Below are 20363 nucleotides of genomic sequence, written 5' to 3' on the forward strand. Positions count from 1 at the left end.
CATCTCATTAGCTTTGAAACAGCAACCTACGGTGAGATTATCAAGGCCCAATCTGAAATGCAAACATTCTAATATTATACTCAGTAAGCCAACAAAAATGAAAAGCTTCAGAAGTAGATCAGAATACTGGATGTACTGGATGTAGATCAGAGTACAGGGGATTAGCAACTGATAGAAGCAAAAGATTTAGTGTTTCACCTTTAGGTCACTGGTTTGAATCCATTCCTGTTGATAATGAATGAAAACTATTTTATCTGATATCTGCTTGGTGGCTTATGTGAAATGAATTGGTAATTTTCTATTCCTAATATAAAGATTTCCACTTGGGTTGTGCAAACTATGCAAAGTCCAGGATATGTGGAGCAAAATCAACTGAACCCTGCAGAATCTGTTCACAGGGGGTAGCAATTGGTCAACCCCTATAAGTTCATTTGGAGACTTGGCTCTATAGTAACTCACATCTTTAAGAAAATCCTGACACCAACTCCCTTGTGCCATTTTACGTAATTTAGATATTCACAAGAGTGGCTCATTAGTCCTCTTGGTTTGTCTGGAGCATCTACTGTCTCCACTTCAATGGTTTCCAAGGTGCAATGTGGCCATCCACCACTGTGGTTTCTTAGGGAGACCAGTTGGTATGGACTGCTGTTTTCTAGCTATTGTATTACAGATTGAAGACCTCTGTGAATGGGTGTTGACTTAGAGCTGCCACCTCCTTCTCTTCTTGCTATATGAAATAGATACTCATCTTGCAAAGTTGTGACAACTAGTTGTGATATAACTCTGAGAAGATATGTTCTCATGCAGCAAGGCCCAAAATAAATGAAAGACAAAATAATTTATGACCTAGGTATGTGCAAATGTGAGACCTATGAAACTGCACCCAGCTACTTCAAGTTTTGGGATGGGTGGCAACCTTAATATTGCTCCCTCATAGCCCAACGTCTCTTATTTGATGCTTCAGCTAAATTATAATACAAATGTTTGTAACATTGCACCAATTTCCATGCCAATTTGCTGAGGCCACAAACAGGATTCCTATCTCCACTGAAGACTCAAAGAGAAGGGGAAGCTTGTCTGTGACAAACAAAGCCCAGATTAAAATATTCGCAACAATACTAAAAAGACACAGAAAGTGACAAGCTAAGGAAACTGCATTTTGTATTGACATGTACACATCTGTTTGAGAGTACCTCTGAGTGAATAATTTTTAAAAATATATTTTTAAATGAAAAATCTGCTTTTATTTACATGTTGCTAGTTTACTTTCTTCCAATTTCATAATGTTAAATTGACAAAGTGGATGTTTTGTCCTTGTGTCTTTATTAGTTTCCTAATTATTAGAAAAAATTCAAATGTTGCATGGATTTTTCATACTTAAAATGCTCATCTGCAGTCCAGGGTCACAGTAACATCCTTGCTATGAGAACACCACAAACTCAAAAAGAAGACTGACAAGAAAACAGCCCATGCACTATTTGCCAACACCATCTCTTTCCAATCAATATATTGAACTTCCACAAATCAAGAAAGCTAAAATTCTTTGACCAGGATAATCTCCAGCACCAGGATTTGCAGTAGCTGGCCATCACCTCAAAGTGATTCATGGAAGACTGAACGTTTTCAGAAAATGTCTGCTGAGTGACTACATGGGTACAAGTGTAGATGATCGGTGTAATGTTCACAACAAACCTATTGTGTGTACAAGAGTAACTGCTGAAGGAGGAGCTATTTAGTTGTATAAGAACACAATTCCTTTGGTCTTCCACATTAAACAGAATAGTTGACTAAAATCCACTAGTGATACAATCAAAAGTTGTGACATATGTTCCATATGACTAGTTTTGTGGCAGATAAAACAACCAAAGTGACTAAGAAGAGGAGAGTTTTACCAGAAAAAGAAAAGTACTATACATTCTAAAAATATTGACAAAAGATATGGAAGAAAATAATAGATCATATTATCTGTGGTCCCAAACCTGCAAATGTGCAACCTGCTCACTAGCAGATCCTTGTGCTCACATTGCAGAGACCTACTGACTTCAGTGGGCCTCCAAATAGATACAGGGGTCTCCCTGAGTGGATACAGTTGTACGATTGCAGACCAAGTGATTACATTCTTTCCCCCAAACTACTCTGCAGCTACCAAATACAAAAACAGCTAAGTGACTATTCTTGTGCCATGCCTCACAAGAAGTAAGACAGAGTACTCTTGAAGATTGCCTAGAAGTGTATTTATGTTTCAAAGTGGCCCAAGTTAATGAAAATCTGAAAAGTATAGAGCAAATATTAAATATAGTGTTTGCCAGAACATAATAAATATTAATCTAAAGAATTGCCCCTAATATTGAAATTGTAATAGCACTTGATTCTATTGAACTACAATTAGATGGCAAAATGGGTGCATTCTGAAAGTGTTGCGTTATCAAGCTTTAGCATCATATAACAGACGATCCATCATTTACCACAGAGGAATCAATACTTGCTTTTAAATAAAAGGCTTATACTAGAAGTGGATTTCTGCCAGCAGTAATTCAATGGCAAGCCAACTCTCCTGCATTGCACAAGTCATATTCCTTCCAATTAAATATGGAAAAACTATAAGTTAATCAGTAGTGGAATGTTCAAGTAAGTTTTCTGAGAGAAAACAAGATGTCTCAACTGTTAACTTTTAGTTTATGCTGGTGTTGAATGAGTATGTTCACATATTGGCGTCCTGCATTCAAAGATTAGAAAGAGCAGCAGGAACAGACTAGGTTTCAAAAGTTTTTTTCTTCTCAAGTATTGTAATTCTGAAAGCCTTTGAAACCCTCAGCAAATTTGAATAATAAGTACTTTTCTTCCTCTGAGGAAGGAGAGCCTCATTTTTCTCAGACCCCTTTCTGGGTGATTTGGAAACTGGAGTCAACTAATGCATCAGTAGATGAGGTTAAGGCCAGTTCTACACTAGACCTATATTGGTATAACTACATTGCTCAGGGGTGTGAAAAATCCACATCCCTGAGTGACAGAGTTATACTGACCCAACCCCTTGTGTAGACAGTGCCATGTCAACAGGAAAGGTTCTTCTGTGGACATAACTACTGACTCTCAGGGAGGTGGATTAAGTAAGCTGATGGGAGAGCTTCTCCTGTCGGTGTTGTAGTGTCTTCATTAAAGTGCTTCATTAATGTGAAGACTCTAACTAGCTCAGTTGTTGCAATTAAGGAGGTTAACTGTCAATCAAATCAACAGGTGCTGATAACTAAGGTGTTAAATGGCCTATTGGCAGGCATGTTTAGAAAGGACCTCATTAAAAGCCAAAAATATAAAGGAACGTTTCCCATGCTTTTCAATTATTTGCACTATTTTAGCTAGGAGTCAATGGGTTCCTGTGAGGTGAGCTCCATCTCCTGAACTTCTCGGTTCCAGACAATGATGGCTGCTAGCTGTTCAAGCAAAGCTAGTGATACCAGAGCTCCACCAGAGTGTTGTGAATTTTTCAGGAATCTTAAATTGACTTCACTGCTTTAGCTCACTTTAAAAAAATTCCTAAACCTACAAAAAGCATTTATTTCAGTTTGATGTTACTTGTGACTTAACAAGGTTTGTCAACTTGGGGCCCATCTACACAGTGAAGTAATGCTCTCTATGGAGCTGTGATTCCTAAGGTGTATTAACATGTTGCACATTAACTGCTCTGTGAAGACCCTGCTGGTATGCAAAAAAGATCTCTTAGTATGCTTTAACATAGTACTGTTTTAAACAGCACTACGTTAAAGCATACCAGAAGGGTCTACATGGACCAACATGTTAGTGAACTTCAGAAATCACACCTCAGGTAGAGCACATTATGCACCGTGTAGACTAGCTCTCATTCTTTTCTTTGTATTGTACTAGCTAGGAGACAACTAGTTGAAATTCTGATAGGGTGAAACTCCATCTCTGGAACTCACTTGGATCCTGATTTCTTTTGAAAGTAAAATTCTTTGGGTAATCCTTAAATGTGGCCATCAAGAGAACAGACAATCTTGGAATGCTCCCCTATTTGGAGAAAAAGAGAAATACTTCTGTCCAAGGGGGAAAAGCTACAGGTGAGACAATCCTTTGTAGTTTCCTCCTCTCTAGAGCAGGAAGGAAATGTTCTTGTCCTCTGAGTCCTCTTAGGCTATGTTTAAAAGCTAGCAATGTGATTCCCCTGCTTGTGTAGTGTGACAGGGTCAGGCCAGATGGCTACAGGAGAGTGACAGAAGGCAAATATATTAGCCCCAGATTAAACAGGTCCCTTTTCCATCAGTAAGGTAACAGGGGAGGTTCCAGAACAATCAGGAACTTGCTGGAACCAATTAAGGCAGACAGGCTAATTAGGACACCTGCAGCCAATCAAGAAGCTGCTAGAATCAATTAAGACAGGCAGGCTAATCAGGGCACCTGGTTTAAAAAGGACCTCACTTCAATCAGTGAGGGGCGCGCAAGGAGCTGAGAGTGAGAAGGAGTGATGTTGGAGAACTGAGGAGTACAAACACTATCTGGCATCAGGAGTAAGGTCCTGTGGTGAGGATAAATAAGGTGTTGGGAGGAGGCCATGGGGAAGTAGCCCAGGGAGTTGTAGCAGTCACACAGCTGTTACAAGAAACAATGTAGACAGCTGTGATCCACAGGGCCCTGGGCTGGAACCCGGAGTAGAAGGCGGGCTCAGGTTCCCCCCATCACCCCAACTCCCTATTGAATACAGGAGGAGTTGACCTGGACTGTGGGTCTCACCAGAGGGGAAGGTCAATGGCCTGTCCCCCGACCCACTGGGTGGATCAGCAGAGACTGCGGGGATTGTTCTCCTTTCTTTTCCCCATGCTGGCCAGTGATGAGGTTACCTGAGTGAATGGCAGGTTTGAGCCACTAGCAAAAGTGGCCAAACTGAAGGCTGCCGTGAATCTCTGAAGCGAGCAAATCTGCCAATAAGCAAAGGACCCACCAAGGCAGAGGAGGAACTTTGTCACAGTAGACATACTCATGCTAATTCAGTGCAAGTATAAATAGCAGTACAGAGGCGGTAGCAGGCATAGCAGCCATGGAGGCACCGCTGAGCTGCACTGAGTACAAACTTACCTGAAACTGGTGGATATGAACTCACTGTGGCCCTGCTGCTGATACCAGTACTCTGCGACTACACTGCCATTTATATCGGCACTGGGCTAGTGTGAATATGCATACACGAGCAGGGGCATCACACTCTTAGCTCAATAGTGTAGACATAGTCTTAGATGACAGTGCTCCAGGGGGTTTGGTGTAGATTACGTATATAAACTCAATACTAAATTCAATTATTTATGTTAAGGTCTATGATGGTATCTCTGCAGACATTGTGTGTGTGTTCTCTCCAGGCTTCATCCTTCACCCAATGTAAAGCTCATACAGTTTTCTCTATATACAGTGGGAAAAATCAGATTGCAGTCCTGGGACACAGAAAGCCTCTCCAAGTACTCTTCCAGTTCCAGGCAATGTTTGAGGGTTGGAGTCCTTTCAACCACTGCATCCAGGAATTTACCAGTGGAACCACAGATTTGGGTAAGTTACCTATGCCTCTGCAAAAGAAAGTAAAACTCTTCTACCCTTGAGGCCACCACTTAAAGTATTTTGGGGAGACGGGGGGCATGCGGGGGAGAATCATTTCTGTTATTCTGGTTAAAAAAGGTCTTCTTGCACATGCTTCCAGCAGCTCCTAAGAAACAAAAATCTTTTCTGACCTCCATCAACAAGTGCTAAAGCCTGACCAGCCTAATTGGAGAGTAGTTTTGAAATCTTCTCTTAGTTATAAGCTCTTATTTGCATTGGAATAAAAGGTCCTGTATATCGTGCATAAAGGATGTGTGACTGCATATGAAATTGCAAATGTAGCAATGGAAAACTGAAAATCTGTAGGCAAAGTAATTCATTTTACATGAGCAACTTTGCTGCATGTTCTTGAAAATTTTACTACGGCATGTGTTTTTTGGGCACCCAATTTACCACCGACTCACTAATTATTCTGAAAAATGCCCCCAGTGTATTATCACAGTGATTGTAACACTCCACTTTTTGGGGTGCTTTTCGTTTAGCAAGATGCTACAATATCATGTTGAGTCAGTTATCTCCACACTTCAACATCTGAAGATGCACAGCATATGCTGCCTTTAATTATGGCCCTATACACACTATTGTTGAAGCCATGCTAGCAATAACCACATTTTAAGCAAACTTATTATTTGTGGGGTTCCAGCATTGTTTTCCTGACCAATGACAGGTGGGGCAGTCCCTCAAAAACCTTCTAGTTCTTATATTAACTGTAAATTAGATAGCTCCCCTTGGCCTGAGACTAGTATGTTATTCCTTTTCTCCCCCTCCAAAGAGGTAGAGGGAGTCTCCCTCCAGTTATATTTTTGATACCCCCCTTTTAAAGTCATTCAGCCACCAAAGCTTCAGTAAAAATTTCCCTGCCAACCAGTTTTATATTTATAACAATAAGGTTATGAATTATAGAGGCCAAATATATCATTTCTTATAACGTGAAGGTGGGAAGAGATCTACCAGGGCATTCTTTGCCTATGCAAATTCAATGATTTAAAAAAAAAATAAATCTGATTTTTTTATTTAAATCGGATTTTTTTGATAAAATGCTTTTTGAGGAAAAAACCTATCTAAAAATAGCTTTAATTAAGATACATTATAACTCAAATATATCTCATCATGGAATAGGGATTATAAATTCTAATTCTACAGTATGAGACAATATATTCATGGAATGTTTAAGAAAAGTTTTGTACAGGAGTTCCAATAGTTCATGGATTAGGGACCTAATCTTATGGGATTCCAGGGGCTTCTGTATGGATTATTTAGGTTAATCTTTCTATCTACCCAATGGGACTCAGTGTTCAGTCTAGAAGATACCATCAGAGATGCTTAGTTTTGCAGTTCTCAAACTGTGGATTTGTGTCTCCAGAGATAACATGCTTGTTAACAGCAAAAATGTTTTTAAATAAATAACATATAGAGGTGAGAAATAACAGACCTCAACTCTATTGTCCCTGGCAAATTTGTGTGCACAGAGTCAATCCCTAACCTCTCTCTAAAAGTGCAAAGTTTCAAAAAGTTCAATGAATAGAAGATTGTTGGGGGCGGAACAGATCTGGACAAGAGAAGAAATCTGGAGAGAAATGTGAGAAGGGAGGGACAGGCAGTAGAAACAAAAGTGAAAAATTGTTTGAGCAGCATATTCCAGAAGTCTTGAGGTCTTTCTGAGTGTAGCCTTCATTGATTTGAGATCTACCATACCATCCTCTCACTAGAAGGGAAAACCTATAATGGAAGCAGGCTGTAAAAAAGAACCAGTTTGGGAATATTTTAATGAAGTTCCTCTACCTGTGGGTAAGACAGGCATGTGTGCAAAATGTAAACAGCACAACAAAGAAATGCAAGCCCTGGTTGCCCGAATGAAACAACATCATGAGAAGTGCTCCTTCTCAGGAGGAAGGTACATTGAAGATGATGAAAGGAACATGTCTGAACATGCAAGATCTTCAGGTTGGTAAACTTTTTTATTTCATACTTCTTTCTTAAGGACTGCCTGTCTTCCTTCTGGACTATTCTTGAATTCTCATGTTTGAGCAAAAAATATATTTGTTGCTCTATGGTACTATCGTTTCAGATGCAGCTGTGATAAAAAAATAAATAGCTGAAATAAGCAGATCTTCCTTTTACAATTTCATCTTTAAAGGAGTACTGAGTGTCAGTGAATGCAATGAGTAATACTAAATAAGCAGTATGGTAATAATAATTAAATAACTGCATTGACTTATTTTGTTTAAGAGAATCCATCCTCAACATACAGGATCTGAAGACTATCCACCTTCAAGATCACTATCATTTTCTATAGTTATCTGCCAAAGAGTGTTTCAGTCACATCATGTAGGTCACACAGCCACAGTATATCACCTGTAGCAAAAAGAAAAAACACTCTCCATCATCCAGAAACAACCATAGATAAGTATGTGATAAGAACCGGCAGATTACAAAAAGAGGTAATTGATGAAAAAATTGCCCCGTTTATTTATGCAACAAACTCTCCTTCCCATTTGATTGAGAAACCACACTTCATTGACGTGGTTCCGTCATTAAGACAAGGATACAGTCAACCCAACAGAGCAGATACCCCAGGTAAATTGCTGCATAAAGTGTATGAAAGAGAAATTGAACAGTATGCAAAAGGTCTAGAGGGTGAAATTGTTAACCTGAGTCTTGATGATCCTGTTGTATGTGCTTGTATGACAACAAAAGAAGGGAATGTCTTCCTTACAGAAACTATTGATACATCAGGAAATGCACACACAGCAGAATACTTACAAGAAGTATCAGTAAAAGCTATAACAAACTGAAAAAAAATTCAAATGTCTAGTATGTAGCTTCGTCACAGACAATGCTGCAAATGTATCCAAGATGAGAAGAAATTTAGAAGAATCCCAAGCTAACAACATATGGTTGCAGTGCCCATTTGATGCACCTCCTAGCCAAAGCCCCAGTCTACACTGGAGTGAGGGTTGGTGGGGGAGGGGTCGATCGAAGTTACACAACTTCAGCTACGTGAATAACTAAGCTGAAGTCGACTTATTTAGATCGACTTACTGTGGTGTCTTCACTTTGGTGAGTCGACTGCTGCCACTCGCCCGTCAACTCCGCCTGCGTCTCTCGCGGCACTGGAGTACAGGAATCGACGGGAAAGCACTCAGGGGTCGATTTATCGCATCTACCTTGGATGCGATAAATGGATCCCGCTGGATCGATCGCTGCCCGCCGATCTGGCGAGTAGTGAAGACATACTCAAAGACTTCAGTGTTCCAGAAATAACAGCTAATGTTGTTGAAATTGCAAAATACTTCCATAACAACCACTTTGCAGCAGCTGCTCTGAAAAAAGTGGGAGGAACCAAGCTAACTCTCCCATAAAATGTGAAATGGAACTCAGTAGTGAACTGGTTTGAGCACTGTATCAAGAACTGGCCTAATCTGATGACAGTTTGTGAACAAAATCGTGAAAAAATAGATGGCACTGTCACAGCCTAAGTTCTCAACATTGGGCTTAAGAGAAATGTTGAACACATGCCGAGTACCCTGAAGCCTATTTCTGTAGCTTTGAACAAAGTGCAGGGAAATAGCTGTTTTATTGCTGATGCTGTTGAAATTTGGAAGGAACTGAGTGAGATCTTAAAAAAGAGAAATATGCAATGACAGAGTTAAATTACAAGGATTAAAAAAAATGAATGGGACAAGCACTATGTCCACATCACTTTCTTGCAAATATTCTCAATACTTGGTACCAGGGTGAAACGTTAACTGCTGAAGAAGAGGAGCTGGCTATGACATGGACATCCAGCAATCATCCCTCCATAATGCCAACTATAATCAACTTCAGAGCTAAAGATGAACCATTCAAGAAATAGATGTTTGCTGATGATGTTTTAAAGAAAGCCACACCAGTGAACTGGTGGAAGTCACTTAAGCACTTGGATTCACAGACTGTTGAAGTGATCATCTCACTTTTAACAACAGTACCTTCTTCTGTCCGTGTAGAAAGAATACTTTCTTCCTTTGGACTAATTCATTCCAAATTGAGAAATCGTTTGGGACCTGAAAAAGCAGGAAAGCTTGTTTTTCTTTTCCAGATTATGAACAAACAGGAAAATGAGGATGAAAATGACTGAGTTAGCTGCAGAAGCCAATATTTTAGATTTCTCATGTTGACCTGGCTGACATAGTCGATTTAATTTTTGTTTTTTATATTTCATTTAACTATTTTAGTTAAAAACAATTTTAACAAAAAAAACCCTGGTTTTAAAAAACGTGAATGTTTAACTAAATTCAAAAATTCATATGCTTGTTTTGTTAAAATATTATGTTTGCTGTAGAAGAAAAAAAATCCAGAATACATAATGTTGTTGTTTTAGTTAAATAAAACAATTTAAATGTCAGTCTGGGGATGTTCTCCTAATATAGCATGGCAAGAAAATCCTCCAAATATTAATAATTAACCTATTGAATTGGAGATATTTATTAAGTCATTGGGAGGTAAACTATCTGCTTCAATTACCTTTGGTAAATGAAATAACCAATCATTCATTTTCTGATATAGCTGTAAAACTAATTTGAAAAGTTTTCAAAATAAATCACTTTAAAAATGTATAGTGTGTACCTTCTAAAAATGAAACCTACATCTATCTCTGAGTTGTGAAGAATATGTATTATGAATGCACTTTTATGGAGAAATCCATGATTAAATCGAATCTTCCTGACTAGTGATTTAAATCAAATCCACCCTGACTCTATCCTGCAGAACTTTATCCATAGAGCCCTGCAAATCCATGGGTATTCACTTTGTATCCGTGGACCATTTTTGCTGATAGCCACTTGGATGCAGATTCATTTTTTGTAACTGCGCAAGGCTCTGACGGTAAGATCCGGGTAGGGAACTCTGAGGAACTGCAGCACGCACTCTCCACCTGTTCCAAACTAGTACCTAATATTTGGACCATCTTTCCTCTTTCATTAAAGGGAAGGTATGTAATCTCTTTTCGCCAAGGTTGTGAGATTAGTAAGACTCCTGATTCTGGCATATGGAAAAAGATCAGATCTGTCTTGTAATCTTCCTACATTACTCTGATCCATTATCAGGACCTCAAACTTTTGAATTATCCTATTACTCAGAATGGTGAAACCATCATTCAGTCTCTTTCTGTTTCCCACTCAGTCAATCTGCTATCAGATTGAGTTTTCTTATCTAAGCAGGAGTGGCAGTGATGGAATCAAAAGTCTGATTTACACCCAACTGTTCTGGTGTGTGTAAGGTTTGTATGGTTTGGGACCACTGTCTAGGCACCAAGTCTGAGAATTCTGTATTCCTGAGCAGGTTAATGGAGTGCATAATTCTTGCAAAATAAGTATAATTTTTACTTTCAGGGCATTTAGAAATATCTACAGTGAGCACTATTGTACAGCAGAGAGGCACAGCACACAAGATGGCAGAGAGTATGGCTAGACAGGACTGGGGGTTAACACAATAGTATTAAAGAGAAGGGGGGGGAGGGATGTACGTAAATGAGGTCTCCTCATACCTTGAACCATTTAAAGCCAAAATGGTTGGCCTTATGCACTGTTTCATTTAATAGCTTCAGGCAGGCAGTGAGTTGCAGAATGGTAGAAAATAAGATGAGCAGAATAGAGGGAAGAAAAAGCATGCAATTAAAAGCAAATTAAAACCAGTATGGTCAACATTAACATTTAAAAAACCACAAACATACATCACACTTTTTCCAATCTAAGGCTGACACTAATGTATTATCATAGTTGCAACACAAAAGAACGGTCATTAATCTTCAAAACAAAAACAGAATCCCAGACCTGTAAAACTCAACTTTCAGAGAGAGATTTTTTCATAATTTATATAAACCGCCACAGAATTGGAAACAGTGAGGACATTTTTAAAGTGAAGGAGGGAATGTGAGAAGGTTAAACAGCTGAAAGAAAATCTCCTTCCCACCTTAGAACAATGGCTACTTGCCATCCCTCCCCATTAGCTAACTGCATTTAATAAATACTGAAGCAAAACACTGTCAGGTAAAATAGGACAGGGCTGTTGACTTGGTGCTATGCAAAGTCACTGAGTGACAAGGTTGGTTTTCTCTTAACACTGTCTGCGAGTAAGATAGCATTAGTTAAGGTCCTCACAGTTCGCAACCTTGCTGGAAATAAAACACTGCTTCAAAAACAGAGACTCCAACAAGAGACTGCTGAATTGGAATTAATTTGCAAACTGGATACAATTAACTTAGGCTTGAATAGAGACTGGGAATGGATGAGTCATTACACAAAGTAAAACTATTTCCCCATGTTATTTCTCCCCCCCACCCCACCCCCACTGTTCCTCAGATATTCTTGTTAACTGTTGGAAATAGCCTACCTTGCTTGTCACCATGAAAGGTTTTCCTCCTTTCCCCCCTGCTGCTGGTGATGGCTTATCTTAAGTGATCACTCTCCTTACAGTGTATATGATAAAACCCATTGTTTCATGTTCTCTGTGTGTGTATATCAATCTCCCCTCTGTATTTTCCACCAAATGCATCCGATGAAGTGAGCTGTAGCTCACGAAAGCTTATGCTCTAATAAATTTGTTAGTTTCTAAGGTGCCACAAGTACTCCTTTTCTTTTTTGCGAATACAGACTAACACGGCTGCTACTCTGAAACATGCTGTTATATATGACTCTGCTGGGGGTGTTGGTCTTCTCTCCCATTCCTGCCACTTCCCACTCCTCTCTCTTCCCCTTTTTCTTGTTTTAAACAGCAGTGCATTCAACTCTTCTCTTCCCTTTCAAGTTGCTGTCATCTACTGTCCATCCAACTCCTCCCAATCAACCTTCCCCCGCTTTCAGCTCCAGGCTCTCTCTCTTCCTCTTCTCTCAATCTCCCACATGTCCTCAGTGACTAACTTCCATGTTAATGAAGTTTCCATCCAACCCCTTGGCTGCACATTTCTTCACCTTCATGTCTTCATTTGACCTGCAGCCCTGATTCAACTCTCCCGTTCACCAAAATAGGTGTTCACTTGAGTTGTTTTTCACCAAGCACTGCACTCCCTGTTGTTGAGTTCCCCCTCTCCAACCATCACCTAGTCTCTTTTAGCATTGCCCTCATGCCCTCCAGCAACCCTCATCATGCCTTCATACAACTACAGTCTCTATGCTGACAACTCACAGATCTAACTCTAATCTAGACCTCTCTCCTTCTGTCCAAATTAAAATCTTGGCTTCTCTCTGACATCTCATGGATGTCTAGCCATCAGCTCAACCTCAACATGGCTAACACAGAGCTCTTAATCTCCCTGCCTTATTACCTCCTCTTTCATTTACTATGTACACCACCACTATCCTGCCTTTTACTAATGCCAGCAATCTGAGTGTCTTCTTCAATGTGGACCTCACTCCAGGTCCTCAGATCCCCCTATGTCTAAATCTCACAGATTCTTTCTGTATAACATATCTAAGAAACAGCTTTTCCTCTCCACCAACCGAGTTATAACTCTTATGGCAGCTCTCATCATCTTGTGTCTCAGTTACTACAAAATCATTCTCACTGACTTTGATAAATGCAATTGTATCCTTCCCCCCACAATACCCATTCTGAATGCTGCCACAAAATCGTTTTCCTAGTCCACTGCTTTGATCACAGAATCATAGAACTGGAATGGACCTTGAGACATCATTTAGTCGAGTCCCCTGCACTCAGGGCAGGAATAAGTATTATCTAGACCATCCCTGAAAGGTGTTTATCTAACCTGCTCTTAAAAATCGACAATGATGGAGATTCTACAAGCTCCCTAGGCAATTTATTCCAGTGCTCAACCACTCTGACAATTAGGAAGTTTTTCCTAATGTCCAACCTAAACTTCCCTTGCTGCAATTTAAGCCTATTGCTTCTTGTCCTATCCTCAGAGGTTAAGGAGAACAATTTTTTCCCTCCTCCTTTTAACAACCTTTTATGTACTTGAAAACTGTTATCATATCCCCCCCTCAGTCTTCTCTTCTCCAGACTAAACAAAACCAGGTTTTTCAATCTTCCCTCATAGCTTATGTTTTCTAGACCTTTAATCATTTTTGTTGCTTTTCTCTGGACTTTCTCCAATTTCTTTCCTGAAATGTGACGCCCAGAACTGGACACAATACTCCAGTTGAGGCCTAATCAGAGTGGAATAGAGCAGAAGAATTACTTCGCATGTTTTGCTTACAACAGACCTGTTAATACATCCCAGAATGATGTTTGCTTTTTTTTTTTTTTTTTTTGCAACAGCATTACACTGTTGACTCATATTTAGCTTGTGATCCACTACAATCCCCCAGATTCCTTTCTACAGTATTTCTTCCTAGGCAATCATTTCCCATTTTGTATGTGTGCCACTGATTGTTCCTTCCTAAGTGGAGTACTTTGCATTTGTCCTTATTGAATTTCATCCTATTTACTTCAGACCATTTTTCCAGTTTGTCCGGATTATCCTGAATTTGAATCCTATCCTCCAAAGCATTTGCAACCCCTTCCAGCTTGGTATCATCTGCAAACTTTATAAAAGTGTACTCTCTATGCCATTATCTAAATCATCAATGAAAATATTTAATAGAAACAGACCCAGAACTGATTCCTGCAGGACCCCATTAGATATGCCCTTCCAGCTTGACTGTGAGCCACTAAATACTACTCTCTGGGAACACTTTTCCAATCAGTTATGCACCCATCTTATAATAGCTCCATCTAGGTTATATTTCCCTCGTTTGTTTATGAGAATGTCATGCAAGACAGTATCAAAAGCCTTACTAAACTCAAGATATACCACCTCTACACTGCTTACCACTCTCCTCAAGGCTTTTTACACTGTCAAAGAAAACTATTACGTTGGTTTGACACAATTTGTTCTTGACAAATCCATGCTGACTCTTACTTATCAGCTTATTATCTTGTACGTATTAGCAAATTGATTGCTTAATTATTTGTTCCGTTATCTTTCTGGGTACTGAAGTTAAGCTGATTGGTCTGTAATTTCCTGTGTTGTCCTTATTTCCCTTTTTATAGATTGGCAGTATATTTGTCCTTTCTAGTCCTCTGGAATCTCTCCCATCTACCACGACTGTTCGAAGATAATTGCTAATTGCTCAGATATCTCCTCAGTCAGCTCCTTGAATATTCTAGGATGTATTTCATCAAGCTGTGGTGACTTGAAGACATGTGTACACAACCACGTCACCCTTCACTTTGCATCCTTCCCATGGATTCCCCCCTTCGCAAGTGCATGAAATATAAGAGACTTGTCTTCTCTTTCAAGATCCTTCATGGACTATCCCCACCCTACCTATCATCTTTCATACCAAGATGTTGACTCCCACCCGACTCCAGCCCACGACAACGGTCTCTATCATCTCTCTGTTATATTTTCAATCAAACACCTTCATGCTTTCTCCCATGCTGCCCCTCGTGATTGGGAGGAGCTCCCCATAATCATCCACAAAACTAACACATACTCTTCCTTCAAAATCCTCCTTACAACTCCTTTTCCATTTTGCCTACAAAAAACTTGACAGATGCTGGTGTGCTGAGACCATTGCCCCTCATGCTGACCACTAATGTATCATTGTTTCTTTGTACTCCTCATTCATTGTCCCTTGTCCTACACTTAGATTGTAAGCTCTTTATGACAGGGACCATCCTTTTGTTCTGTGTCTTTACAGCACCTAGCACAGTGGTGTCTTGTGTCTATGTCTAGTGTTCCTATGTAATACGGTAATACAAGTTAATAATAATACAGCATGTATAGTACAGTATGTGTGAACATGTTAACACAGCAATATATATTCGATGTATACATGTCAGAGAGGAATGTCACACAAACCTCTCTTTTAAAGCACAGAACACCACACACTCATATTTAGTTTCACAAAAGGACAGAAATGGACTCAATTAGTTAATGTCTGCACAGTGCTTTAGGATCCCCTGATGGCAAGGTACTATTCAAGGGCAAAGAATGATTACTACTACTTTATTGTCAGGCTGTACCTCTTACGTGCCCAACAGCAACACCAGTGACTGTATAAGATTGCAGACCTGTTTCTCAGCATTAGTCCTGGCTGATTCCTCTTGTGCTAGCACCATTTCCCGCTCTGCAGTTATCTGCACACTCTCTCTCAGCGCCTCTTCCAATTCTTCAATCCGATCATCCTTTTTACGCAGGTTATCCTGGAAAATGATGGGAGACCAGGTGAAGTAGACTAATTTGGAAATAAGAATCAGAGCCCATTAACAACCAAGTGCTATGCCAACTAAATAGCTGCTCTCCCTCCCAGGGTGCAATTCCACATCAAAATATCTTCGCAAAAAAGGAAGGAAAGATGAAGTGAAGGAAGAGGAGGAGGAATTGCATAATACAGTGAAGGAAAAATCTAGCAAAGCAAGACAGATGTGCTTGCCTCTGCAACTGTGGTACCACAATCCTTTCAGATCAGACAGCACAGGTATGAGAGTGTTGTTTGTAAAGAAAAGGTTAGTGTGCAGTTCCAAAGAAGCTTAATAGCCAGCAGTGGTGGGACAGTAGCAGGCATTTGGATTCCCTCATGCACTCTCACAGGCAGGTGTGGCAGAAAGGAAACACAGCACTGCAGTTTTGCAATTCACCATGTCCAGATGGAAAAAAATATTTTATTTTCTGAAGCAAATGTTAACCTAACAAGAAAACAGGACAGACGTCTGCACAGTTTCAGCCAAGTCTAGCTTCAGTTTTTCATCAAATATGAAAAACCCACTTGAAGTTCTGGTGGGAAGTCCAGTTTGGATTTCAGGCATCTGAAGTGTAATATCCCCATATACTTCATTCTTTGATGAAGAATATCTTCACAGCTGAAAGTTTAGGTGTCCTACATATATTCAAAGGCCACTGAAGTGCACTACAGGGTCAGGAGGAAATATCAAAAACTACTTGTTTACACACACAATGTAATTTGAAAAAAGTAGTACCAAGGGAACTGAACTCCAGTTTTTACCAAGAGAATCTGCTCATAAGAGATATTTCTGACAGTAAATGCACATCCCTGTCTTTGCAGTGATGGCTTGGCCACAAGATTGAAAAACAAGTCACTTTAGGCTGGTCAGGATACTTTGATTTCTTGAAGCATAGCGGCCGCTGATTTAAAAATAATCAACTAAAACAAGCAAGCTGGGAACACATTCTATGCATCTCTGGTGTTGCAGGCTATATTAGCTCATACAGTAATCACCAGCATTAGAGATCTGATTTTACAGTAACCACAAGAACGTCTTAAACTCGCTGCAGCAGTAGGCCTTGTAATGGAGGGATCATACTCTCTCATTCATATGAACACCTTGCTTCTCACATCCCACTTGCTATTTGATAAGTAGCTGAAATGAGGGAAGAAGCAGTGGCAAATCTATGCCTTTGTTTTCTGTCCTTTCAGATCTTGGTGTTGAAATCCTGCCACTGTTTCTCTGGAAGTATTTTACAGCACACAAAGTGAAGCGAAGAAGAACAATTGATTCTGAAGAGGTTTGGAAAGAGGTTTGGTTCTGAATCTGCCATTCTGATGAAGTTACTAGAGTTTAAAGAAGGATCTTATTCCTAGATGCCCATCCCATCTCCAAGGAACTGGGCTGTGTCCCCCACAAGAGCTGAGCCGTGCAGACTGATGCTGGTTCTCTCTCAAGCTTGTCACTTCAAATCATCCTGTTCCAATACAGGATGCCAAGAGAGCTGTGCAGATCAGTGCCAATTGGAGACAATCTAATGGGACTTGTCCAGCCAGTAGGGCAGGCTACAACACGTTGCTGGCTTTCAAAAAGGTATTCAAGATACTTTCCTATAGTGCTTGTTGTTCAAAGAAGAATGTAAATGAAATGGATTTACAGGGGACCAATGGCCAGTTCAGTTACAATAGAGTTTCCCACAAAACTAATGGACAGGTTTTCAAATTAAAAACTCATGCTGCATGAGTAAGATTTCACCCCTTGTTGAGTCCTTTTGATGCACTGATAAAATCTTCCAATGTTCTCAAAACTACTTAGGGGTTGCAATTAGTCAACTCAAAGTCTTCCCCTCAAAAAAGAATGAAGTTGTGAGTCCCCCAAAAATCTCATCATAGAGTGTTAATTCTGCCAGACTTGAAAAATAGTAAATTTTTTACATTACGTCAATGTTGTTGGCTCTTCTCTTTTGAATCTTCTCCCTGGTTAGACTGTAGAGTTTGGGACTGCCCATTCCATTTCACTGCACAGGATCTGGTAATGCCCATCTAAACGGCTGTGTGCAACTGGAAAGTGATTTATAAGAAGGAAGTTGGAATATAAAGTTAAATCTACATATACATGCTCTTCTGTGCCCAGATAAATATTTAAGAGCTCCGGGTACCCAGCCTAGTAAGTTGCTCCATTCAGAAATGTAAACTTTGGAGGTCAGAAAAAAAGCTATTGGTGATGCCAGAACAGGCTGGAACAGCGCTATGGTACTTGCATGTGAAAACATTTGCCGCTGTGTCTATTTGGAAACTGCTATTTGAAATAAATGTGAGAAAAATATTTTGCATATTAATGTTATCAGCAAAATCTCTACAGCATGTGTTTAATTACTTTCCCTAAAATGTCACTCAGACATACAAGCATCCTCTGAAAACATTTATGCAGATATTGGAGTGCTAGGCAATACTGGAAAATGCAGTGTGATTTCATGCAAATAACTGTCAATAAATCACCCTCTTCACTCTCAGCATATGAGCCACCTACAGTCTAGTCAGTAAGTAGAGTTTAGTTATAACTTTGTTCTTCCAGTCTCTCAGACCAACGGGCTGAGAAAAGTCATGGGAATTTCCTCTAACTCATAGTCACTCCACATGAGCCTTCTCACCTGTCCCTATAAAACTATGTCAATGTCAGAAATGAGTAGCAGAGCCTGACAAACCCACACAGCACTGGTATTCCAAAGCATAGCACAGTGAGTTTTTGTTAGACCACAGCATTAATTATTCTGTTCCTTGCTCCTTGGTCTATCAAAATTTTTTTTGGTCTGAGTTGTTTCTAGATGTAAAACATGGAACTGGAGAGAAGAAAAAAATCAGTTCTGTAGTAAGTAGGAAAACCAAGTGATAGATGGGGCCCTTTATGGGGGGGAAAATCTCTCTTGCAGGTTTTCTGTTTTGCACCTAGATATCACAATGATTGGGCAATTTATAAAAACCTAAAAGAGAAATCTCCAACCTTTACCAGAGAACTACATGCAAACACAGGAAGAAAAAGTCATCTTGTGAGAGTTTCATAATAGTTGATATATGGGGGTCACAAATAGATTTAGACATTGCCCTTGAAGAAGGAAGAAATAAGAATGCTTTTCACTTTCAAAGTGGATCTGAGTTGAATGGTGAGTGAGATTAGCTTTTTGGTGCTTTAATGACAAACGTGAGTAATATTCAGTAGTTCAGCAAAGTGACAAATGGATACAAATCAACATTTTTGTCCTCTGCAGAAACATCTACCACCTCAGTATTCTGCACCATGCTAACAATACTAACACAACAGTTATAAAATGGTAGAGCAAACTGCAACATACAGAAATTATATGTAAAATGTTCCCCATGGCCATCCTTGCAGAAATAAAAGGTGGGTTGAGAAAAAGACAGAGATGGGAGCAGGACTTTGGGAAGGTCAGGTTCCTAATTCAGGGGTCAGAGTCTTAGGCTGAATCTCATTGTGGGTTGTTTTTATTTTTGCTTTCTGTTTACATAAAAAGTTTCCTTTCAGTAACCCTAGGGGGAAAAGATATTACTGACTGCAACTGTCTTTTTCCTACTGAATCACTCCCCTGATTTATGGTGCCCTTGTGGAAAAAATATCAATTTTTAATTCTACAGATGTCCTAGGAAACTCAAGATGTATTTCTACCAGCCATGCACCAAACAGCAGTTGTATATAGAAGCAGAATTGTCACAACATTACAACATAATCAGAAGCAAGACCAATACACCTCTTTGGATGAAGGAAATCAGATACAGGGCATAGCTCAATGTAGTAAAAGAAAAATAATCACATGATTTTTCAGATGCTCATACATCAGACGAGTTAACTGATTCACCGGAGTAGTGGATTGGAGTGAGGAAAAAAGCTGTCTGGCAAATGCATTCATTACATTTTGATATTGATGGCAAAACTGTAGGTACATAAAATAAAAACAACAAATTGTCCGTGCTTCTCCCTGAATTATGCAATGCATCATTTGGCATTTTGAACTGCAATAAGCTGAAGTCCTGAGAGTTTTTGCTGATTGACAGTAGTTTCTGACTAACTCTAAGAACACCATTCAGAACATGGTGTTAAAATTATGCTGAGAAATTCCTTCAAAGTGTCAGTGCATGTGCATGCACATGCACATATATATAAAATAAATAGGAAAATGTTTGAAATTAAAAGTATAAAAATAAAAGAACCATAATTTAAAATGCTTGATAGGCGAAGTTAATGAAACATGCAAAGAAGAGAACAGCCAGAAAATTCTGCACTACTCAGAACAAAATCTCTATAACCACCTATCTCAGTAAGACAGAATGGGGGGGGGGGGGGGAGGAGAGGACAAACACCCCCCCCGCACCACTTCCAGATAGTACATGTCTGTAAAATGTCATGCCAAAGCATGTGATGGGAAACATGTTTTTATCACCAAGAATGAATTACACAGAAGCTGACACACATGTTAAGCATTGCTAAAAAACACACAGTGGGCAATGTGGCTGGAATAAATACAGATGAAACTAATTCCATTGCTGGAAAAA

General features: G+C 39.6%; 1 protein-coding gene across 1 annotated transcript in view; it reads right to left on the bottom strand.

Annotated features, from left to right (window-relative positions):
• ERC1 (ELKS/RAB6-interacting/CAST family member 1) overlaps positions 1 to 20363 on the bottom strand; it is a 563466-nt gene that overhangs the window by 206379 nt on the left and 336724 nt on the right. The window contains 1 exon segment of the mRNA XM_038395866.2: positions 15646 to 15777. Within this exon segment, the coding sequence (XP_038251794.1) occupies positions 15646 to 15777 (132 nt within the window).

This window comes from Dermochelys coriacea, chromosome 1 (assembly GCF_009764565.3).
Source record: "Dermochelys coriacea isolate rDerCor1 chromosome 1, rDerCor1.pri.v4, whole genome shotgun sequence".
Classification (NCBI taxonomy): domain Eukaryota; kingdom Metazoa; phylum Chordata; order Testudines; family Dermochelyidae; genus Dermochelys; species Dermochelys coriacea.